We start from the raw sequence: 25893 nt of genomic DNA, 5'->3' as shown, positions 1-25893 counted from the left end.
CTCAAATCAACAATCAAAAGAGACATCAGAGTAATGACCACAACAAACAAAAGCCCCATTAAACTCAGATAATAAAGTTTCCAAACCAAACAACAGCCATGAATGGCAGATCAGATAAGAAAATAAACTCCAAGAGGGTATTTAAATTGTAAATAAGGCCGCTATCCAAGAGAAGTACCCAAGACCAGCTAACCACAGTGGGAGATATGAAATAATAAGTAACCCATCAAATTTTGCAACTCTAGAAAACAACAAGACAGAACAGAAAGCAACACCAACCAAAATACAGAGTGTAAGTTCTGTGCTAACAGTGTGTCAATCCAAATGGCTTCTGAAGTTACTGATAGCTTTGTTTCTCCTAGGATATCATAGGTCAGGTTGCTTAACACAGAGTTTCTTCTGTCCTCAAACAATATAAAGCTAGAATTAAGAGGATTAAATTTACTTGCAACCAAAAACACACCCCATTGTCGAAGCATTAGATAGATTGCTTAAACCGGAGGCTTTTTTTATACAAATACAATGGATCTAAAAGATTATAATCATCAGTCTGTAAAGACCCACCTTGCAATTCCTTCACCCTCTGATAAAAAATTGTGTCACTTGCTCTCAGCATAACGGACAAAGGAAGCTCAACATCATTTTCTAATAGAAACCTGTGCCTAGGTTTTATCCTCTTCTCTAAACTGTAAGCAAAATACTGAGGAAACTCCTTCAAATCATCAATATTCTTACCCATGTCCTCCACCAAGTAATCATATTTCAGTTTTAAATTGTTATCAATACTGTAGTTGAACATCACAGGAAACCGCACAAACATACTGACTGCATCATCATAGGATAATCCCAAGCTTTGAATAAAATCTAAACGAGGTATAAATTTGTCCTCAACACTGCAGGACAAAAGAAAGGAGTACTTATCCACATGAACTATTCCCAGTCTTTGCAAGAAATACAAAGTGGGGCGGAGCTGCTCCTTGACACTGCAGGCCAGTAACCGTGGGCGCCTGAAAATAACCCTGCATGGTGTAATCACAAACTTGGTCATGAGATCAAAACCCAGAGGTACGAATTTTGAACAATATATAAAATATTTAACTTATTTCCCATTTTTAAGTTGGATATCTTTAGTTATTATACTGTACCTAGCTTCTGTATTGTATTAAAAATGAAAATTCATTAGTGGCTCAAATAACAGGGCCATATAAGGTGTAGATTCATTCTACAGAGCATAAAGTTCATATATACTGTCCCTTATATGAGTATTTTTAGCCTCTTTATGGAATTTCAAAAAAAAATGCACAGGTAAGCATGTAACTTTCACAACTGTCTTTTTTAAGGTGTGTTGATTCATCTCATTATAAATTACCTTGTGCATATTCACAATTGAGAGTCTCATACACTAAATTGGCATCTGGCACCCTGAGGCAAAAGGGCATTTGGTTTGTAGGTTCACTTGTACAAAACAGGAACCAAGTTTGACTCCCTAGTCCGTTAAGGGAGAAATGAGCCAGATTATAATCTTGTGGGTACACAATATACAAGTTCAATTCCCCAAGTCAAAAGCAAGGGGCCGATCAAAATAATCCTATTTTTGAACTTGTACTTTCACAAGACAAATGATTGGGGAAGCCTCAAACAAGAAAATTATAAAATTATGTGCAAGTGAGAGCCAAATACAATTCCTATTTTCAACCATAACGATGGTCGGAAAGAGTCACTTGAAGAGAACCAAAAGAATAAGTAACCAAAGTTCAATTTCCCAACTTCAAATTTCAGCAATGCCTGAGATAAAAAAAAAATCTACAAAACCCAAGCTCACATCTATAAGTCCAGCACTTGGTGAGTCCAAAATGAGCTAATCGGTTTCTTATTAGTAAGCATTTATGCTAATTGGTTTCTTATTAGCAAGCATTCATGCTTGCAGTTCAAACTTAAGAGCCTAAAAAATGTCTCGCGCTGGTTTTTGTTTCACAGTTGCCAGTGTAAGGTGCAGATTATTTTGTTCAGGTTTCCAAAAGAATAAAGTGGTTTTCAATTATGGTTTCACTTTGTTCGAGGTATTACTTACAGCCTGCCTGATCAATAATAAAAATTGCGGGCTACATTCTCCCAATAATGCCAATACCAACTTTAAACTCTGCCTAACCTGTAATTTGTTATTCACAGTTCACGAACACAGCTATCATAGTGCTGGGCGTAAATATATAATGCTGCCTTTTAGTTTGATGGCAGGTAAGCAAGCATTATACTGCTTAGGCTGTTAACAACCATGAAATTAAAAAATATATTTCTTCATTTAAGAACTCACTCTGCTGGAAAATGAGTTACGACAACCAGAAGAAATAATTTAAGAAATGTCTCCAGTGCACTCCCGGGAAAATGAATCTACACCTTCCATGTCTGTCAAGAAATGTGATCAAATATCAGATATTTACTGCCTATGATTTGATGTCACACATGAATTTATGCTCACTTTCTTAGCATCTATGCAGGATTGGACACTTGACAAGGATAAAAGCCCTTGATTTGTTTACACCGCTTGGTATTGATCGTCTAGTTTTTGAAAAGTATCCAGGCTTAGTTATAAATATCTTGAACCTCAAGCTTTCATGTTCAGCTATGCATTTGCAAACTCTATTTCACCATCGCCTGCAGGTAAGAAAGCTTTGCAACATCCCACACGCATATATCCTGCTATACCACTGCCTCCAACTACGCCTAAGCTTGGACTTGTATTTCTTCATTCCTTACCAACTCCATTATTGTCACCACAGTGTTTGTGCTGCAGAATATCATCCCCTACATCACAAAATCTGAATTGGCTGTGTGCCTAGGCAGAGCGGACTACCAAAACTCGACTCCACCATGTCTTCACAGATGACTTTCTCCAACAGTTTGTATCCCCTCAAACATCAAATAGCATAAACAACATCTCGTTAAGGCCATTAGCAAACCCGTGTTTACTTCTTTAAATCTAATCTTTTCCATTGTTATTGTTTGCTTTCAGGATTTCCTGATGCATAAGATTGTGTGTGCATATTGTTGTGACCAAATCACACATTGCCCCATTGCAAATGAGACCCCTCTTTGCTTTGTAAAAATTGTTAGTTTGAGTGTCATAGTTTAGCATAGCATAGAATAGGGTGTCTTAGTTTATAAAGTTAGTGTCTTAAAATTCAAAAAAATCCAAAAAAATTAAAAATTCAAAAAAAATCCAAAAAAATTAAAAAATTAAAAATCTCAAAATCTCAAAATTTTGACTAAGGCATTGAAAACACGTCGCATTTAGCTTTCAAGTTCGTCACGCATCGCTTTCGTGCGTTGCCTTCATGCGTCACTTTCGCACTTGTCATGCGAAGCTCTCGCGCATATCACTGATTTTTACATACGTCATGGAAAGCCTTTGCGCCTACGCGATAGCGTTGTGCTTCTCATGCCTTACTCGCACACATCACGCATTGCAGCCTTGATCAATCAATGAAGAAGTAACACGGCGAACGTAGAACAAAGAAGCATAAGAGGTATGGGCATCATGCAATGAGGCCACGCACAATGTGAGTCACAATGCAACGCGATGAGTCAAGAAACGATAATGCCTTGTGTGCACTTTACAAGAGTTATTGCCACACTGGCATTGCGCCACGTATCCTTCACATCACAATCAACATAGAACACGTCACAATCAACATAGGAGAGGATGAAGAAACATTAATGGAACACATTTTGTGTTTAGGTTCGATGAAGCTCAACAATGATTGATTGAAGGACATTTAATGAAGGTGGCCAACTTCGTAGCGATGATACACTTGGCAATTCGAAGGACTAAGGGAAGGTGTTTGACAATGTGATCAAGGCATTGGAATGGTACACGATGCAAGTTATTGAATTGGAGCAATGAACAAACGAGAGATACAGTGATACAAGCTAAAGCATTCTATACACGATGAAATTCAACGCTATGATCGATGCAAGAGTTGCGATTGACTAAGCAACATTAAATGATGATTGGCCAGCATTGTTGCAATCAAAGTTTCACACTATTTTAAGATGGTGATTAGGAGTTTAAAGTGCAAGATTCGATGTGGACTCACTAAAGGCTGACCAAGTAGTATTAAATGAATGTGGTACTGTTGATGTGTTTTTTATGCACATGCGAACACAGAATAAAATACCAAGATATCTTATCCTCTCTTGAACAAAGTCTCTCATATGCTATGCTTCGCGATCAAATGAGACAACTCCAAGGTTACGAAATGTCAGGTCTTGACTTGTGGATAAGTTCAGTGGTTTGATGTGATAATGCTGGAATCACAAGGGGACTTACGTTGTACATGAATGCTCAATTTTATCATGGATCGGGATAGGTATGACGATGACTTAGGATTTAGCAATGAAGCTCTGAACTTAATTCTTACTAAAAAAGGGGCAAAAGGAATAGGGTTCAAGAAATCTATTCTAAGCCTAGGAATGTAGGAAATGATGAACAAATTTTGTGGAATCAAACTAGGCAAGGTCTCACAAACAGGTATTGACACAAGCTTAGTGCAATCGTCTAAGGTATACTTATGGATTTTCAGACTATTACCATCAAATGTTGACACCGTCCAAGTTGACACTTGTCAAGGGACACGTAATAATTGAAGTTAAGCTTACTCAAATTTCCAGTTGACCACACAAGGCACACTTACCAACGGCAAGAGGCTAGTGGTATGGATTAAGGGTTCCACACAAATATATTCAACAAATCTTTCACTCAATCTAATAAACATGAAAACAAATTCTAATCTAACTTGGAGGAATTGAGAACCATGCATGCAAAGACAACATTTAAAGAGCCAAATCACCAACAATTGAACAATGATTTAGATTCAAATAGTTGCAGCATATACCAACAATTCTACAAAAACTCTCTTACAAATGAGAGACAATGAGGTTTATATCGAGCCTCAAAAGAAATGAATGGCTCAGATTGATTCAAGATCAATGGCCAAGATTACAAGATAAAACCCTAATTAGGGTTTGTACAACCACCATTACATTGGCCAATAAGAAACGAGGGTAGGTAAGATAAATAATATTAGATGTAGCAACATGTGTCACCTATTCCCTCCTTGAATGAATGTTGACTTGGTACCCTTTGATTGAACGGATGGTGACTAGGATGCCACCTCAGCTTGCCTTGAACACTTAATCAATTTGCCTTGTACATTCTTCATCTTCACAATGTTTGGAATCCCTTATGATACTTTGCATTCCATCCTTATGTTAAGGAATTCCATGAACTGTTCCCTCCTTATGTTTGGAAAATTTCCCAATCTTGGAATCCTGAAATATTTCCTTGACGCACTTTGATATTGGAATTCCTTGATGTAGTTCCGAATTTCATAATGTGGAATCCTTTGTGCTCATGTCTTGAACTTGCTTTCCTTCATAGGGTGAAGTCTTCTTCATGATTGATCTAGTCCTCATCTTCACCTTCTGGAATCTCTGTCCAGAAATCCTCATCCAATCTTTGAAGTATCAATCTTCCTTATCCGCATTGCGTGCATCCTCCTTCACCTCAAGCCTTGATCGTGCTTCCTTTCCTTGTAACAGTCCTGCAAAACAAACAAGCATTGAATCAAACACCCATGTGATAAACTTGATTTCAACCTTGGTGGGAAATCCATCCGCATATGGACTGATCATTCCCCGAAACCATCCACATTATCCTTGCCCATTCTTCACTTGGTGGAAATTTGATGTCTATCAGGACAACTTCCTTCATTTGTAATTTCGTACTCAAGTGGAAATCTGACCCTCATCCAAACTCACTGTCCTTGAACATCATGTGTTGAGTGGAAATTAGAACCTCATAGGGACTTTGTTCCTAACATTTGTCCCAACATGTGATAGGTAGTCTTAGAAAATTGTAGCACCAATTCTGAAAAATATGGAAGTCCGGATTGAAATCTGGAAGATTTTCCTTAAGAAAAACCAATTTTCAGACTTAGGATAAGTCTGATCATAATTGCTAAGTCTGAAGACACCCATGTTAACTCAGAAAATCAAGTATTTGGAGCCTAAAAATGAATGTCCAGGTTTGGAAATATCACTTGGAGGTCTGAAAACACTCAAAAAGTGACTGATTTTTTATATCAAAGTTGTGATAAAAGTCTGATTTTCTGAGGACAAAGTCTGAATACGCCCTCCAATGCCTGAAAATACTCAAAAATGGTGTATTGAAGTCTGATTTTTTGATTCTCAAGTCTGAATACACCCTCTGAAAGTCTGAAAATGGCTCCAAAAAGTCTGAAGACACTCTGAAAATGATGAATATCAATGGCTGGAAGTGGTCACAGCCATGTGACCTGCTTGCATTTGAATTATTTTGACCTTCAAAACTCAAAAATGGTCACATCTGGGCACAACTATGTGGCTGGAAATGAAGTTTCAGTCTGAAGACAACCTGGTATACTCGGAAAAATGTCAAAAATGGTGCCCGAAAGTATACCACAATTCTGAAAATGCTTGGAAAAGGGTGTGGAAAAGTCTGATTTTTAGTTCTTAAAGTCTCAAGACACCCTTCCAAGGTCCAACAATGGCTACCCAATGTCTGAAGACAACCTGCAACTTCAATAAATCAATCATTTAAACTTGTCGCAGTCATAGGAAACACCTGTATTTGATGAATTTCACCTTCCCAAAGTGAAGTTTGTCAAATCTGGGCACAAACAAAGGGCTGGTAAAAAATATCTAAATCTGAAGACAAATCTGAAAGTGAAGTTTCAGATTTAGATCAGCAATGGAAGCTCCACCATAAGCCCAAAAAACTCATAAGAAATGACGCCCAAGTAAAATTTTCCAAGTTGGCAAGTGGCTAGAAATGAAAATCAATCTGAAGACAACCTGCAACCATGGAGTTTCAGACTGTAACAACAATGGCAGCCCTTGAAAATGCACTAAAAACTCCTCCAAACAGCCTTTAACCAAAATCGCCTTAGTGTGGATGAGCTGGGCAATGAAGAATAATTCTAAAAATGTGCTCTCAGCCAACAATGGAGATCAAATCACTCCCAACAATGGCGCCCAGCAAGGTCTGAAAATAATGGCAGCCCCTTAACACTCAAAAATATCACCAAAATTCATCAAGATATGGAGGAATCAGCCTCCCAAATAAAATCGCAAAGGAGATATTTTTTCAGTTAGGGAAAGAAGACACATGGCATGTTCTGATGCATTCTGGTCTTTTCCCCCTCCTTCATATTCCCATTTTCTTCTCAATTGTAAGGGTTCCAGAATTCTGAGAGAAATGCTCCAGATTTCTTGGTTTCCAGTTTCTGAATTTCTTTTCCAGATTTCTTGGTTTCCAGTTTCTGAATTTCTTTTCCAAGTCTGTAAAACTCTTTGGTCTTTTTTCAGGGTATAAGGTTACATTGCAGTATTGCGAATTGTTTTTTAGTTTCAGGTTTTACTTATGTTAGGCATGAATATATTTCACACAAGATTGTCTCTAGGCCTATATTTCATTGTTACAAATTGAATCCTCAAGGAGGCTAGAATTTGTCATCTCTAGGAGATTGTTATGATTGTTTGTGTTCTATCTTATTGTTTGATGCTGCCATATGTCTGTAACTGGTTGTATTTAATGCATCAAAAAGGTGTCCCCCCCCTAGGTCTAGTAGAACCTGAAGTGCAGGAGGATCAATTAGGGTCCTATGTTATGTTGTCCAAGTCCTGATGTGTTCCATAGATTGCAAAAACAAGGAGGGTACTGTAGATGGGCTAGATCTGCACTTACAACTCAACAAGTTTGAACATGAGATAAGTGGAACCTTTTGAGATTCATTTGCTTTTGTTGATGCTGTCTTGTGTGTAATGGGTTTAATTTTAAGCATCAAAGGTATACCCGCCTAGGTTTTGCAAAGCCAGAAGAGTAGAAGGATTCATATCCTTGTTATGTTGTCCAAGCCCTGAAGTTTTCATAGATTGAAATTGGCTATTTCATAGATCAATTGCAAGTGTACTTGGGTAAACCAGTTTAGGTGAACAACAAAAAGCCCAACTTCAGCCATGGTGCCACCTCCCAAATCTGAAAATTACTCTCACAAACTTCCTCCAATGGCTGCCAAGAAATATTGCCCAATTGGGAATAGGCAGAAAATGAACAACAAAACTAACTTTCAGCTCCAAATGTGTCAAGTAGACACTTCACCAAAATCGCCCAGCTGGAGAAAATCACCCAAATCAGCAACTTAGCAATCACACTCAGCAAATATAATGATATTTTAATGCTGGTCACCTCTCTTTAAAAATGTTTTCACCTTGAGTTCTCACCACACAAGCAATGTGGGATAAACCTTTTGCTCTTTTACACTTGTGGGAAAATCAACTTGCCTGGGAAAAATTGTTTTTTTAATTTTTTTTAAATTGTAAGTCATTAAATAATTGTTTTTAATTTTTAAATAATCGTCAACACTTGTAAAAACAATTAAATTTGGGGTGAATTTATTTAAAATATTCCAAAATTTAGATCAAAATTAACCCTTGGGAGAAAATCGCTCCATGTTGGGATAAAAATCCCAATAAAAACTCATTAAAAAGCATTAAAATGCTCTTGGAGGAAATTCGCCCCATGTTGGGATAAAAATCCCGACAAAATTTCATCAAACTTGCACAAATTTGCCTCTAGGGGAAAATCGACCCCTATCTGGACAGTTATCGGGACTCAAAATTGTCAAAATCATCACCTGTGGAAATTCGCCTAAAGTCTGGAATCACTATCCGCATTAAAATCCATGAAATCTCGTCACAAAAGTCCTAGTGGAAAATCGATAGTCATCAAGAATCCTCACTTAAGTCATCCACAACTTCATCCACACTCCCCAGGGGAAATTCGAATGTAGTCAGGAAAATTCCCAACACTTGGACAAAATTTAATTATCCTGGTGGAAAATCGACCCTAGTATGGATTCTCAATGGTGGAAAAATGGGTCATGTGTCCAATTTGGATTTTGAGTGGGAAAAACCATTGGTAGTCAAGAATATGAGGGGAAAAGCACCTCTAGTGTGGAATTTTGACCTTTTGACCCTTAGAATATGGATTTTCAACTGGAATATGATGATTTTTCCACTCGTAACCACTAGGAAACTTCAAATTTCAATAAAACGCATCTAGACTTAGGCAAATTCATCAAAAATTTGAGTGAAACAAAGGAAACCTATCGGGATAAAGTGCAAAATCAACTCGAATAACTTCCTAGGAGCAAGAAAACAACTCCTAAAGGGCCTCTTGATGCCTAGGCACAAAAATATCACCGACTTATACACACTTAGATGCATTTACGCTCAAATGTCAAAGCAAAATTAAAACTCAACACTTAGCAAGAATAAATCAAAACCCTAAGGCAACCCCTAGACTTAGGCAAAACTGAGGATCACTCTACATTTTGACATTTTAAACACATGATCCTATTCAAAATTCAAAAACCCTCTCATAAGCAAAGGCAAACACTAGGAAACTAGACAAAACTTCTACTCTAAAAAGCGAAAAGTGGGGGTCCCCATTTGCAATGGGGCGATGTGTGAAAAAGTCACAACAATAGCAATGATAGCACAAAGTTGAATCCACAAACTAAGCTCGAATTGCAAAACTCGAGGCTTTACATAAGGCACCCTTAGATTGCATTTAATAATGGGCCTTCAGCTTTCATAAATCAGATATGACCTGAAATACAAAGCTGGAACACGGGTGCCAATGGTGAGTTTATATTTAATAATGGATCGCTGAGTAAGCGATAGGCATTTGGAACAACAAAAATAATTGGTGGCCGCATTCAATACCTCGAATACTGAAAATAGAAGCCTCCCTAATTTGCATCAAGGATGTTATTTGATAAGTGTTGGCGTATCTACCCAAGGCATTCGATGAAGGTAATAATCGATGCAATGCATTCAATGCGTGATGCTTCGTATGTGGCACAAATCGCACTGTTATTTACAATTTGCATCTAAGCACTCAATGAAATCACTAAGCGCCAGTGATGAAGTATCGGCTCCTTTTAAGCGATTATACCTTTCAATTTGATCATTCCATTTGATCAAATTGGCTTTTTATATGCACTCCGATTTTCTCAATAGCGATTTTTGGGGCTCATGTGATTGTTAAGGGACAACATTCACTGTGATCAGCAATTTGCACCTACCTGATAGCGATCTTGCTCCAGCTGACCATCAACAGTGAGTTCATCTTCATGAGCAAATTCAGCTCGCATCATAAGGGATTCATATCACGCCTGTGGTAAAGGGGCGACATTTCAATACTCATGTGATTTGAATTTTGAGTGTTCAAACAGTGTCAAAAGCCTGTGATTCATGATTGGATACCTTCACAGCATACACGGCGATCTCACTGAGTAATTAGACCATCATAACTGATCCCCTTAGGACAGGTACTGCGCTCTCACTGCGGTCATATTTTGACCACCGACTGACAATTATATTCAGCAATGCATATTCGAAGGCTTCGTGCTCATAAATCGCACAATGAATTCAATTGTGAAAGCCTTGGTCCTGAATTATTATCTAAAATTTATGTCTTGATAGCCAGTAACTTCCAAGGTGGCAATCTAAAGTTCAGGTCTGAGACATGAATTGTATCAGTTATTATCCAAGTTCAGTAACGATTTTGTGCATTTTAATTTGGTAATGCATCAGTGACATATAACTATTTTGTTTCAACACAATTTCCTTAGGTGATATTGTTACTTGCTGATGTCACTGCGTTAATCTGATTATTATTACTTTGACAGTGACATACCAGGTATAAGTCGTCTCATTGGCCAAGTTTTGAAGGTTTGAAAGCAACAAGCAAGCAAATATTGAAGTTTCCATACTTTGATCAATTTGATAGGTGACTCACATCTCAGATCTGAGATAGATCAAACCCTATGTTAGCATAGATTTAGTTTTGTTATGAGGGTTTCATATTCATCTTCATTTCATCAGGGTGATATTGCTCAATTGGGGTCAGATTTGCAAACTAAGGGTTTTAGCTTAGATTCTTAGGTTAATTATCGCTTTTGACTTTAGTAATCGATTACATATTTGCAACTACATGCCATTACGTGACACTAACTTAGCCAATTCTCGCAGGTGTATAATGGCAGGATCGCAACAAGTGTTTATTAAGGAGGAATCGAAGAATGTCATTGTCAAGTCAAAGATCACGTCATATTGGGGCAATGTAGGTGACACCAACCTTGGACACATTGACATGAAGAAATTTCAAGGCATGCTTTACACCACCAAGCCAACAGGACCCACGAGAGCAATGATTGAAAGTGGCATCGTCAACGCAGCCAGCTTCCCTTTAGTAGTGCAGTGCAACGAGCTCATCATCGAGTGCGCAAGACATTATGATCCTGAAAGAAGAGTGATTACTACACCAGATGGGAGAGAGATAGTGGCTTATCTCTCTGAGGAAGCAATTCATGAAGCATTTCACATACCTCAATTCACAAACATGATATACCAGAGCCGTAATAGCGCAATGGCAATCTACGACAACAATCCAAATAAATATCTTGGGATAGTCAACAAGTATTGGTTATCAAAAAGCAGGCAAGGCGTATCCTAGCTCCCAAAGCTCCACAGGATCGACTTCAAGGAAGAATTTGGCGATTTGCTCACACTCCATAGTCGAATTTTCGAGATCCCACAAGGCTTTCAATTTGAACCTTGGATGTTCTACTTCATGGACATTGTGTCACTGGGAAAAAAAAAGAATCGATTGGGCGAAGATCATTTGTTAACAACATTGATTCACAACTTAGAAAGCATGAGAACACAAAGACGTTCTACATGGGTTCATACATCATATATTCACTTGCTTGGGCTTATCAATACGTAGGACTCATGTACAGAGGACCAATTGGCACTCACCTAGAGCAGTTCAGAGCATGTGATTACCTCAGTCGGACGCACTACAAGAGAGCGAATGACGCATTCACTATGCACATCACAAGGACTTTGCAGGGCGGTGTTCATCAAAGGCTATCTCAAGACATGCAAACATTGATTAAGAAGTTTAGCGCATGGTTCATATAGTTCCTTAAATTCACCTATATAAGAGTTCAAGGTTGTTTGTGCCCACCTCTCATGCTACCAAGGTATCCTACAAATAAGTTGGTATTGCTCGAACTGGTCAGACAATTGATGAGGTATGACAAAGTGCAAAAGAACAAGATGAAAGATCCCTTTTCCTCACATTGGGAAACTCTCTAGAAGTGTGCACATCCTTGCAAGCAGCAGAGAAGATAGATGAAGAATTGATGAAGTTCCACCTTCAACCCTACATTTTGAGGGACAACTTTGATCCCTACAGCAATATCCAAAAGACAAGTGGAAAGAAGCACGCACATCGCTCGCAGCTAGAAGATCATTTTCTGAATGCACCAGATAATTCCGAAATAAGAGTGAGGATGCATTCACTACTATCTGTTGAAGTTATCAAAGCCACTACGGTCTTCGATCTTCCTGATCAAGCACAAGGAAGTGAAATACACCTCTTGCCATCCTATGCAAAGGAGAAAAAACAAGGAAATAAAGGTCAATTGGATGGAAATTGAAGTCACTGATTAAGGGAACTCATGAGGTCATTATTACTCAATACCAAGCGATGGGTGGAAGGGCAAAAATGTATGTTGCAGAAAGGTGGCATACAACCGACATTTCAAATGATGGAAAAGGAGGAATCAACTGATGATGATACAGAAGATGAAAATCAAAATCAAAATGCAGCTCAATCATCTCATTCCAAAGAGTCTAGGCAAAAGAAGATTGATGCAAAGGAGCAACCAAAGAAGAAGCATAAGTCAAGCTCAGCACCACAACCTTCTTCTAGTACTTCATCCATGCATCAGATGGAAACAAATCAGGTAGTCATGGATAAAGGGAAACAACAGGTTGTACAAGACAAAGTAGCATCAATGACAAAGCAGGCAGTGACACATATGTGAACAATGAAGATGATGATGAGCAAGAAGTGACATCTCCTTCGCAAGAAGAACAACAAATGAAAGAGATGCAGGTTGAAGACGAACGATCAACTATACCTATTTGGCTGAGAGAAAGATTATCAAAGAAGGTAATCGTAGAAGAGCAAGATCCATTTGATCTAGGAAGCTACTTGGATAGGAGTGAAGAACATGAAGTAAGGAACGCTATTAGGATGTCAAAGATGACAAGAAATGAAGAAGGATCCAGAGTCATACAGGTTGCCATTCCAAAAGTTGACAAACCAGAAGATGAAATCGCAGCAGAAGAGTATGAAGTGCAGACCATCAATCCAGGTCCTCCCACCACTAATCAAGCATTAGAGGATATGAATGATACAGTTAAGACAGTTAATGACGTGCTCAACCTAGAAGTTGAGAAGAACAACAAATTAGAGAAAGAGAATAGCATATTGAGAGATCACCTCAAGCAACTCAAGGTTCCATTGAGGGAACGTAATCCAGCAGCTTCTTTGCTACCACCTCTTGATACAGTTGAAGATTTTGAGAGGATAAAGGCATCAACGCAATTGATGGAAACATGGATCACCAAGACATACAAGAAGGCGAAGGCATTCATTAGAGAATTGGTAAGAATATTTGACAAAGCGATGGGAATGATCGAAAGGATGCACCAACTCAAGGTAGCACATGATGATTCTATTTACACAAGAGATTTCACCATTCCCATATTGCAAGTGATGATTGCTACACCAAAGCAAACATTGATAGATGAAGCAGTACTTGAAGAGGTACAGTCACCTAATTTTCAGATGTGGTATAACTTGCTTCGCCCAAGGAGACTCATATTTGAAGTCATGAATGTTGGGTGTACACAGGTAGATCAAGTTATCAACGCTATACATGACAAGATCCTAGAAGTAGCGGAGATTATTCTTGAAGAAAAGAAATTTGAAGGAGTTTATATTGTACTTGAGGAGTTGATGGAGAAAGTAAGAGCTATCTTCTTTAAGCCACCTTTAAAGCAGCAACTAGACTCCATCCTTTCGTTTGCCTTGCTAGAAAGACGAAAGATCTTAGACCTGAATGGTATACTATCTTTGCTACCAGCATCAGTGAGATCAGCTACTTGGACCATCAATTAGAGAATCTACCAACAGCACTTATTACAGAGATAGAATCAGTAACGTCCAGATTCATTGAATTTGCAAAAAAAGAAAAGGATAAGGGAAACTTGATTCTAGAAGATAGTTTGTTATGATCCTATGTGGCATTAATTTTCCTATTGGAAGATTTTTCCTCGTATTTTGTACCAAATGGATGTCACATTCCCATTTGTTAGACATTTAATGCTTTGCACTAATTAGGTATTTTGTAATAACAGACCCTAATTAGGGTTTAGGTGGCAAGATCTTGGCCCTTGATTCTGTTTTAATCTTGGCCATCCATTGTAATAAGGAGCTCTATATAAGCCCAAGCTCATTTCATTTGCACCATTAGAAAATTGGAAATAATTTAGATTTGAGAGAAGGAGATTAATCAGAAGACTTTGAAGAATTGTTGTTCGATGTTTTCAGAATTAATAAAATCATTTAAGTGTTGGTGACTTATTCAATTTTGAAGCATTTGCTTGTTTCTTCATGTCTTTTGTGAGAGCTTATTATTCAAAAAGACAAAAAATTAGAAAAGAATTTGCTTTCAAGTTTTAGATGAGAGAAAGATGCATGTCTAATTGAAAGTGAAGCTCCATTATCCATACTACTAGCAGTGTGTTGATTGCATACTCGCCTTGCGTGGTCAACTAGAATCATTAAGCCTATACTTAACTTCAATTGCTATTTCATCATTGATAAGCTTCATTTTGAAGGTGTTTATGTTTGAGTTGGTGATTTGAAAATCCTTAAGCACTCCTTAAAAGATTGCACTAGCGTTGTGAAGATGTTCAAAGATGTCGAAGCAAAGCTTAGTTGAGCTCACTTAAGATCACCATTGTCTTGCACTCTTAGTTTAGAATAGCGTTCCTAAACCCTACTCCTTTTTCACTTTTTTATCAACAATCAGTAGAGATAGGAAAAGAGTAATATTGCGACATCATTTGAAGAATGTCATAACTAATGGAGTTGAAGCAAGAAAGTACGTAAGTCCCCTCACAGGTCAGCAAATCACATCAATACCGTTGAAGCTATCCAACACGTTAAGACCTAACATAAAGAACCTTGGAGTCATCTAAAGTGATCCTTCGCCAATCTTCAGCATTTGAGAGTCTTTTTATCAATAGAGGATAGAGTGCCATTGGTATTTTATTCAAAGTTTTATAGTGCATAAAAACACCATCAACACATATTAATCTTACAACTTTGTTGTCTTGTGCCTTTTGCAGCAGATGTCTAATAGTTCAATCTGGCAATAGAGACAATAGATTTTTAAAAACTTCAAACTGGTAGGCTCTTTTCTCAGAGTTTTGTAGTTAGAGAATTAGATGCTGTTGATGTTTGTAGCTAGGTCGGATCCCTTCTAGGGCTGACTTAGTACTCTTGACAATTAAGTGGCTTGTTGGCCTTAGGCTTATTATTGATTCAATTTGACTTTGTGTAAGTCAGGCCTTAATTGGGTGTCATATGTAACTTGTCATTAAACAGGACCTATATGTAACTTGTAATTGTGATTAGACAAGGCCTATATGTAACTTGTAGGTCTGATCCTTCATGGCGCAAAATCAATAAGGCCGACGTTAGGCCTATTAAGTGGCATTGACTCATATATATACAAGTTGATTCGTAACCATTCTATCATACATACGTTTAACTCATCCTCACTCAGAGAATTCAGAAGTGACCGACAAATTGCTTCCTAAGGTCAGCGAACTCAGCAGTGATCAGCGAATTGCTTCCAAAGATAGGGAACCATCTTGCAATGACAGCGAACAAGTTTCTAGAGACAGCGAACTGTCCTCAAGGGCAGCGAACTTCATCTATTGGACAGCGAACCTCATTTAAGGGAAGCGAACCTGCAGCAGACATCTCCTGTCCTTGATCAGCATTCATATCTTGCAGATAAGTTCTGATATTGCTGTATATACCCTAAGCCGAGTGCTTCAAGTGTTGAAGCGGTTTTGTAAAAGACTCATGCTGATTTGCCTAATAGAGATCTGAGATTAATTGTTGGGTTTTTCACCTCCAAGAGGGAGGTTTTCCCAGGGTACTGCTGTGTTATGTGTGTTTTATTTGTTATTTCCTGCTTACTGTTATCAGTCTGATCTTAAAATTAACATGGTATTAGAGCTAAGGTTGATTCAGTTGTGATCAAACTTTGTGATAGCAGCGCTTCTACTTCACATTCTTCGCGCCATTCCCAGCATTGAAGATGGTGACCAGTTTAAAGGTCAAAGATAGACTTGACGGAGCTTTGAACTTCACCTCGTGGAAGGTTAGAGTCCTTATTGCACTTGAAGAGAATGATCTACTTCAGTTTGTAGAAGGAAAAGATCAGCCTGAGCCTGAAGATCAAGGGGAGAAACTCCAATTCAAGAAGAATGCAATCAAAGCCAAGAAGATCCTGATCATCTCCAAGATGTCTTCAGCTAGAGATATGTTCAAGACATTGGAAGGGATGTATGAAATCAACAACACAAGTAAAGCACTTGCATTGAGACAGCAACTTCACCAAGTCAAGATGGCAAAGGGAGAATCAACCATATCCTTCTTCATGAAGATTGCAGAATTGAGAGATCAGCTTAGCGCCATTGGAGATGAAGTTGTGGACAAGGATCTTGTCATGCTAGTGTTGAATGGCCTTCCTCACTCTTGGGAGCCATTTTTCCAGGCATAAGTGGGAGATCCAAATTCCAAATTTCCCAAATTTGATTGCCTTCGTGCTGATTGTATTCAAGAAGAGTCAAGGTTGATATCAAGAGGAATTGAGCAAATCATTATGATGTGGAAAATCAAGTCCTTGCTACTCACTTCTATGGAAAGAGGCAAAAGAAGAAAGAGGGATAGTGACAAAGGTCCAGATCCTGTTCCGAAAAAGGACTTATCTCACATTCAATGTTTTAGGTGTGACAAGTATGGTCACATTGCTCGAGAGTGCAAATCTAGGTCTACTCCTCTAGCTTCTTCTGCAGAAGTTGACATAGGGACACCTCAGGAGGAGCCAAGGTCAAATGTCAACTCAAAAGGGTTCTTGTTCTAAAAGGAGGAAACGTCATTTTTTTCAGCTTCAGAGGGAGCCACGTCATCATGAAGATTTGGTTAATGCATTTTTCTTTGTGATGGAGAAATTTGAGGTGAAAGCCCTTGGTAATGAGTTCTTCTCTATGAGAGAGAAGTTCGAGGTGCAATCCCTTGTTAATGAGTTCTCTGTGAGGGACAAGTTCGAGGTGCAATCCCTTTTTAATGCATTCTTCTCTACGAGAGAAGTTTGAGGTGAAAGCCCTTGTTCCGCCCTCTGCGAGTAGACATGGTGGAACCACCCTCTACGAGTAGGCATGGTGGTAATGAACTCTTCTCTGGGAGAAGTTTGAGGTGAAAGCGAACTTCCACCCTCTGAGTAGGCATTATGGTAATGCACTCTTCTCTGGGAGAAGTTTGAGGTGAAAGCCCTCTTCTACCCTCTGCGAGTAGGCATGGTGGATCCACCCTCTGCAAGAGGGTATGGTGGATGTCATTATCTAGCACTTGTGCTTATTCACCCTCTGGGAGTAGCTATGGTGAACATCATGATGGACCCACCCTCTAGGAGTAGCCATGGTGGTTGTGTTCATTTGCATTTTTTTCATGAGTGGCCATGTGGCTCAGATCTTGAGAAGGTCTCCTCCCTAGCTAAGAGGGAGTGTTGATGTTTGTAGTTAGGTCGGATCCCTTCTAGGGCCAACCTAGTACTCTTGGCAATTAAGTGGCCTGTCAGGCTTAGGTTTATTATTGATTCGATTTGACTTTGTGTAAGTCGGGCCCTAATTGGGCGTCATATGTAACTTGTCATCAAACAGGACCTATATGTAACTTGTAATTGTGATTAGACAAGGCCTATATGTAACTTCTAGGTCTGATCCTTCATGGCGCAAAATCAATAAGGCCGACCTTAGGCCTATTAAGTGGCATTGACTCATATATATACAAGTTGATTCGTAACCATTCTATCATACATACATTTAACTCATCCTCACTCAGCGAATTCAGCAGTGACCAACAAATTGCTTCCTAAGGTCAGCGAACTCAGCAGTGATCAGCGAATTGCTTCCAAAAATAGCAAACCATCTTGCAATGACAGCGAACAAGTTTCGAGAGACAGCGAACTGCCCTAAAGGGCAGCAAACTTCATCTATTTGACAGCGAACCTCATTTTAGGGAAGCGAACCCTGCAGCAGACATCTCCTGTCCTTGATCAGCATTCATATCTTGCAGATAAGTTCTGATATTGCTGTATATACCCTAACCTGAGTGCTTCAAGTGTTGAAGTGGTTTTGTAAAAGACTCATGCTGATTTGCCTAATAGAGATCTGAGATTAATTGCTGGGTTTTTCACCTCCAAGAGGGAGGTTTTCCCAGGGTACTGCTGTGTTATGTGTGTTTCATTTGTTATTTTTTGCTTACTGTTATCAGTCTGATCTTAAAATTAACAGATGTCAGCTGACCACTTCTATTTAAAACTTCCTTTTTTTGGTGTGTTATAACATTTTATCACATTGAAAGTGAACTCAAGTTTTCAAAATACGCTTCTGTAACACCCTTCTGTTATTTTTTGAAAAGTTGAAGCTCTTTTTTATGGTCATGTGGTGGAGCAATTTTTTTTTTTTTAATTATAATTTTATAACCTTTAGCACATTGTAACTCTCCATAATAGTTTTGATTGGTTTGCTCAAAACAGTTGTCATTTAATAAATAAATCAAGATAGTTTTCCCTCATATTGTAAAGAGTTCATGTAATTGCCATGAATGTTATGAGCAAATTTTTAAAATTTTATTACATATATCATGAAGAAAAATAAAAGATGGCTCTGACCCTCCTTGCTCTGTATTGTGGGCTAAACATTTTTTGTGTTCAAAAATACAGTGTTTCTTGAAAACTTTACATTTGTAATATCCCATTACATTTTTTCAGGGGATTATATAAAAATAAATAAAGGCTTATATTTCATATTTATATATTAATAAATAGTAGGCTCGGTGAGAACCATTACATTTTTTTTTGTTTCCGGGAGATTATATAAAAAATTAAAAATGAACAAGGGTTTTCATTGAAGTCATGTAATTTCCACAGTCCATTATATTAGTTCTTATCATTTCTGACTTTGAACTGTGTATTCCAGATTTATACATTAATATTTCCTTGCTTAACCGCTGCACCTATTTTTTAATGATGTTTGCTGCTTGCTACAATGGACTTACTTTGATGTACTTATAATTGATTAATTTTTGTGGAATTTGTTAAGAAGGATCTTATTCACATCTCTTCACTCTTATTTGCACCATTTTTCATATATTAACTATTATTCAAGGTTGCACCGAGATGGGGGTACTTGGAGACTCCAGAGACTGGTACCGGTATTGGTACAACTATTTTTTCAAAATATAAGAGTTGAATATTTCAACACTGCAAATCCTTTTGCTATTATATGTGATTATATATATATGATAATGTGAATATAGATTATATATAAGAACATGAATATAGATATACTCACAAGAATGAAGAAAGAAAATGTATATCATAGGAAAATTCTCGACTCTCAAGGATCTAATAGAATTCATCCCCATTGTGCATACCGCAAAGTCTACATAAAGGAATTAAAAGAACAACAACAAGAATATAAAAAATATGAATATCTTTTGAGTTTTGCATCGAATTGCAAATAGTTGAATGGCAAATACTTGTTGTCTTGTTAGCTCATGTTAACTTCGGCCTTGCATTGGCTTATGTTTTCTCTTCTGTGGTGTGTTTATTTTCCAACTTTCTGGTGCATTTAACTTTTAATTTTTAGAGGTTTTTGTTTTATTTGTGTGGGGAGTCAGCGCCTTTTGCATGGGAGACAGCAAGAGTATTCCGGAGACCGCAGTTGAAAATCTCCTGCAATTGGATACATCTGAGGCAAGGTCTCCGGTACTGGGACACGTCTCAAAGAGACATCTCGGTCTCCGAGATGCGTACCAGGTCTCCGAAATGCATCCCAGGGGTCAGAGACGAGTCTCTGTACAACTGAACTCATTTACACTTATTCTTATATATTCACTCGCTACCTCAAAATTATCTTACCATCCTCTCCACTGTCTCTATCTCCCTTTGATTCTACCTACATTCAATCTTTTATCCACCACCATCTCAAATGCCCATTCAGAAAAATAGAACTTGTTACCCTACTCAACAAAATTAATTGATATATTTTTTCTAATAAAATATTCTCGAAATCTCCCTATCAGCATACGCATTGAACCTCGTAACTGCGCTATGGCAGACTCAAAATTCAATTCCCTGAGTCTAACACTTTGAGATTTCCCATATGGGTCAAAAACTTGTAGGTAAGGAAACCCAAAACCGATTCCCCCAAGTCCAACACTCCAGGATTCCCTAAATGTCCCAATTTATTTACTTACGATATGAATACAGCATTCCTATACTTGTGGATGCAAAAAGGAAAAGAAATTAACATGTGGCTTGACTGAGACCAAAGAAACAACCTTTAAGATTAATTCATAGAGATTGCAATGAATAAATAACCCTGATTCAAATCCATGGCGAATTTCAAAGAATGGAAACTCTCAGTCCATGGCAGTAAACACAAGCACATCGATCGTTTTTAGAGTACCAAATACAAACGAGATGTTTATTCTGCAATACTAAAAAAGACTAACCTCTATCATACCTTTTTATATCACGTAACTGAACTTTGACCTCCCTGAGAAGAAACGTAAAGACGGCCCTAATCTGACGGGAAGTTAGAGTCAAGGCCTCTGGACACATGCCCACAAGTCTACCAATATCATTCTTCTCTATCCCCATGCTCTGCAGAAGCTTCACCACGCTCACTATTGATTGTAAACTGGTTGTTGAGATCTGTTTATTCTCCTCAACTAATCTGTACGAATCCACTCCAATGCTCTCCAGATATAACATTTTCTCCTTCAATTGCCCTTCATCTTCCTTCTCTTCCCCTTTCTGTGTTTCCTCTTGCTGTAATATGGGAAATTTTGATTCTGGTCGACTAAGAAGCGGAGGAATGGAGACATTATCTCTATCCCTGTTGTTTATGGAGTAGGATACGATGGATTTGAATTGGCGACCAGACCATTTAGCGGAGGAGAATGGCACAGAATTTGAAGATGGGGGTTTCGCTATATGGCAATTCACATTGAATGAAAGAGGTGGGGAGAGAAACAGGTTTTCCATGTTAGGTATTTCATGCCTCGGTGCAAGCAGAAAGGATAATGCGGAGGCCGAGCAAGCTGTATTATGCTTAAAGCAATTTATTTTATGAATATTTTTATTATTTTATTTGAAGTTAAATGAAACCCAAAGCTAGCTTTTGCTAGGTATATTCCAAAGTATTGTGTTACTAGTACTACAACCAAAAACAAATACTACTAGCACATGAAACGTCGATAGGAATTAAAGGTCAATTTTAATATATTTTAGTGTTATATAATTATTTATATGATAATTTAAATTTATACATTTTTTGATAATAAATTTTTATATACACTGTTTGTTAATAAGAGTTAAAGATGAAAGCTTGAAGAATATAAATAATCATATTCCATTACATGAATAATATGATAGAATTGATTGATAGTGAATGCCATGGATAGTGGTATTTGTTTACACTTGTCTCGTGTTATTGTGTTTATTGGTATAAGTAATGATGAGAGCTCATTGCATGGTGTGAGGGGGAGTTGGCCTTCGAGTTTGATATGAATGATATCAACTTATTGCATTTTTTCTTGGGCTTGAGGTATGATAGAGGTTACATTTGGATAGGTTTCGTTATATGGCAATTCACATTGAATGAAAGAGGTGGGGAGAGAAACAGGTTTTCCATGTTAGGTATTTCATGCCTCGGTGCAAGCAGAAAGGATAATGCGGAGGCCGAGCAAGTTGTATTATGCTTAAAGCAATTTATTTTATGAATATTTTTATTATTTTATTTGAAGTTAAATGAAACCCAAAGCTAGCTTTTGCTAAGTATACTCCAAAGTATTGTGTTACTAGTACTACAACCAAAAACAAATACTATTAGGTGATGTGATGGTCGCACTACAATAAAAATATTGTTTTATTCAGGAATATTCTATGGGTCGCTAAAGAGACTAGGGTTTAAACTTACCACAAAGACTTCCTTGCTTTATTATTTTTGGAGCAACCCATAGATGATCTCTTGCTTAATTATATGTTGGAAGACAAACATGCAACATTATATTGGCATGTTTATATTTTGAAAAATCTATGTATTAGCATTTGCATTCAATGAGGTGCAATGGTTATGTTTATATAGTTTAGATAATTTATTTAGAAGGCTAAGAAGTCATAGGAAATGAAAATTGCTTTTGTTAGGGTTGATTGTCTACAATATAAGTAAATTGAATTTGAGATATGAAGATAACTGGATATGATTGATTACATATAGCACATTTGTTGCTAATCATTGAGAAATCTTCTATATCGCTAGCATAATTGAGAAAAACATACAAAAGTTTGTATTATTATCTTCAAGGATATGTAGGCTTGTTCATCTTCTATCTTGTCCTCCAAATATTTATGTTTTTTTTATTCTAAGATTTTGAACAAAAGCTTTACTATAATCAAGAATAAGTTAGTTGATAGGCAACCCTTATGCATCATATTCAAGTATATGATCGTCCACAATGATAATGATTGACAAATATGTCCATACATCAATTCCAATTTTAAGTGTGTTGTCTAGCAAGCTATGTTCATCAAACATGATTGTCCAATCACAAATGATATTGTGTGCGGGAAATGCGGGTTGTTGAAACGTAAAAATCAGTTTCAAAAGTGTCCACACACCAATGAGACTCTTGGTGCAAATTATAGGAGCTATATTGAATAGCTCAACTTCCCAGGGGGTGTCCCATTGTTCTCTATCTCACAGGATCCCTAAAGTCAATGTCTTTGCTCTCAGATCACTGAACAAAGTGACTTAGGAATGACAACTCCAAGAACGAGTGATGTTTGATTATTTTAGCATGAATGCATTCCTAGATGTGTATGATATTGAATCTATGATGATTAAGCTAGCATAAAGATGATGATAAGATAAAGGATTAGTAAACTTGCCCTAGCATGATATACTAGTCTAACATGGATATGCTACATATTTAAAATTACTTCTAAATACTATTAAGATGATTTTATCAAAGAGAGGTTAAATGCTTAGTAAAATGACTATAAGTTTTATGCATGAAAGACTTGGATTCTTGAAAATGAGGAATGAGAGCTCTATTTATAGGGAAAATAGGGAAATGGATGGTCAAGATTGGATAATCTTAACAAGGGTCGGGATTGAAAGTTAATCAATCCATGTTTACAATTACAATTGTCAACAAGAGACTACTTGAGAGGAGATGTAAGAAGCATTAAATGCTTGAGAAGACATGAAGGTTACCTTAGGAGATAAAGGTTAAGGTTAGGCTAGGGTTATCCATTGGATAAAGCTTTTGTCCAAAGGATAAACTCTTGTGCAAGGGTTAAAGGGATAACCAAGGTTAAAGCCATGAATGCTTGATAAGACCCTTGGGTTAGATGGGGGTTGAGTTAGAGAGAAAGTCTCTAATCATGCAAGAAGGTTGAGTAACCAATAATGGTTATGTAAGAGCCTTAAATTGTTTGGAAGACTTTGAGGGTTAACTTGTTGAGGACATAAAGCCTTTAATGGTTTTTAAAGACTTTGGAGGCTTTGAGAAGTGACTTCCCTTTGCTTAGGAGTGTGACGATATTTAGGAGATGGATTAGGCTAAATTAGAAGTGATTAGAAGAATTTAGAAGGGGTTTAGGAGGCAAGTGGGAGATGTAGGAAAATGCAAGTGCAGGGAAAGGGAATTTAAATAAAATAAAATTACTTTATTTCAATCAATAGATGCAACTTGCATAAATACAAGTGGGGGATTTAAATAAATGAATTAGATTTATTTATTTGCAAGGATCAATTTAATTAAATATAAATTTAATTAAAAGGGGAGAAAAGGGAATTAATTAAATAAAGTGATTTATTTAATCAAAGGCTAGAAAAGGTTTCGGTGAACTTAATTAAATAAATTGAGTAATTCATTTAATCAAATAGATGAATGTGAAGAATTTAATTAAATAGAGGAATGGGGTTAAAATAAATATTAAATATTCATTTATGAAAGTGGTCAAATTTATACGTTGATTCAAAGAAAATTTGTCGGATATGCTGTCAAAATTTGATCGATATGATGTCGTGTGTCGAGATGTCGATATGATGCCCCAGATTTGATGAACGTATTGATGATGCCCCCCCCTTGAGAGATGAATCAAGGATTTTGAAATTTTTGTCTATTTAATGAGCGTTTGTGGATTAATTACATTTTAAAATTTTGACTATGTTGAATGCACATTATTGATTCATCTCCTGATAATGATGTTGATAAGGTTAAAAATGAAAAAGTGAGAAAAATACATGCCCCACTTATTAACCTTGTTGATTTTACCCTATAAAAAGGTAAAAAGTGATTTGATTCTTATTTGAACATTTGTCTCCTTGTGATTTTGACATTTTAGCTCTGACAAAGATGTCGGTTCCATATGCTTTGCACTGATTTGAGCGCATTCATCGATACTGGAGGCCTGTCGCGTATGGCCCACTTGTAAGTGATCCAAAACTTTCCACGTTTTTAATTGATTTTGTCTGTTTTGATCACGTTTTTTATTTTTTAGTTTAAAATTTATCATTTTAGCGTGTAGATGTATTTTCATAGCGCATACAATAGATAAGATAGCGCGTAGGGTAAACCTAGGTAGGTTAGCATCCAAGTAGCTTTCTGCAGCACGTTAATAGGTTAGGATAGTGCATAGCTCATTTTAGCGTATAGGGTTGATAGGTTAGCGCATGGGGTAGATAGATAAGCGCTTCAGGTAGATTAGTGCATACAGTTAGCAAGATAGCGCAGTGGCAGAACCAGTTAGCGCATAGTGGGAGTTTAGCGTTTAGGGTAAAGTTTCTAGTGCTTTGGAGGAAAAGGATAGCACATAAGTAGTAGATTAGCACGTAGAAGCCCTATTTTAGCGCATAGGGTCCAAAAATGGGTAAAAAAGGCTTAGAAGAATGCATTGAGGGTCGAATAGATTAGGTAGATGGCTTAGGGGTTGATAGGTGCCTGCTGAGTGTTTTGAGATGGGTCTTTAGTCAATGTTTTTCCTATTGTGATGATGTCTGATTTCTGAAATGATGATTTTGGAGTCTACTATTAAAAATTGCTTTCGATATGGAGTGCCAAGTTGGTTGATTGTTTTGATGAGGATCCTGGTTTTCTTTTGAGGTGGATCTGTGATTGTTTGCCTTGCGATATGAATTTGATGTTTGATATGGGTTTTGATTCTTGATTTCCGATATGATTCCTGATTTGATGCTTGCGATATGGGTCTTTGATTTTCGATATGGGTCTTCATTTTCGATATGGGTCTTGAATTGCTTGCGTTATGGATCTTTGATGTTTCTTTCGATATGGATGTTGAATTGCTTGTGTTATGGATCTTTGATGTTGCTTTTGATATGGATCTTGAATTGTTTGCGTTATGGATCTTTGATTTTTCTTTCGATATGGATCTTGAATTGCTTGTGTTATGGGTCGTTGATGTTGCTTTCGATATGGATCTTTGATTTTTGATATGGCTTTTTTGATTTGCTATATGGATCTTGATTTGA

At 37.3% G+C, this 25893-nt stretch overlaps 1 protein-coding gene across 1 annotated transcript; it reads right to left on the bottom strand.

Moving 5' to 3' along the window:
* Positions 1-205: 205 nt before the first annotated feature.
* Positions 206-21454, bottom strand: LOC131065325 (transcription termination factor MTEF1, chloroplastic). The gene is made up of 2 exons (XM_057999816.2): positions 20857-21454; positions 206-1019 (listed from the first exon to the last, which is right to left on the bottom strand). Exons 1-2 carry the CDS (start codon positions 21378-21380, stop codon positions 479-481), a joined length of 1065 nt encoding a protein of 354 aa, XP_057855799.2. The 5' UTR covers positions 21381-21454; the 3' UTR covers positions 206-478.
* Positions 21455-25893: the final 4439 nt, after the last annotated feature.

The sequence above is a fragment of the Cryptomeria japonica genome, chromosome 4, assembly GCF_030272615.1.
Source record: "Cryptomeria japonica chromosome 4, Sugi_1.0, whole genome shotgun sequence".
In the NCBI taxonomy this organism is placed as follows: Eukaryota; Viridiplantae; Streptophyta; class Pinopsida; order Cupressales; family Cupressaceae; genus Cryptomeria; species Cryptomeria japonica.
Note: the sequence above shows the minus strand (reverse complement) of the source record. Positions and strands in the feature narration are given on the sequence as shown.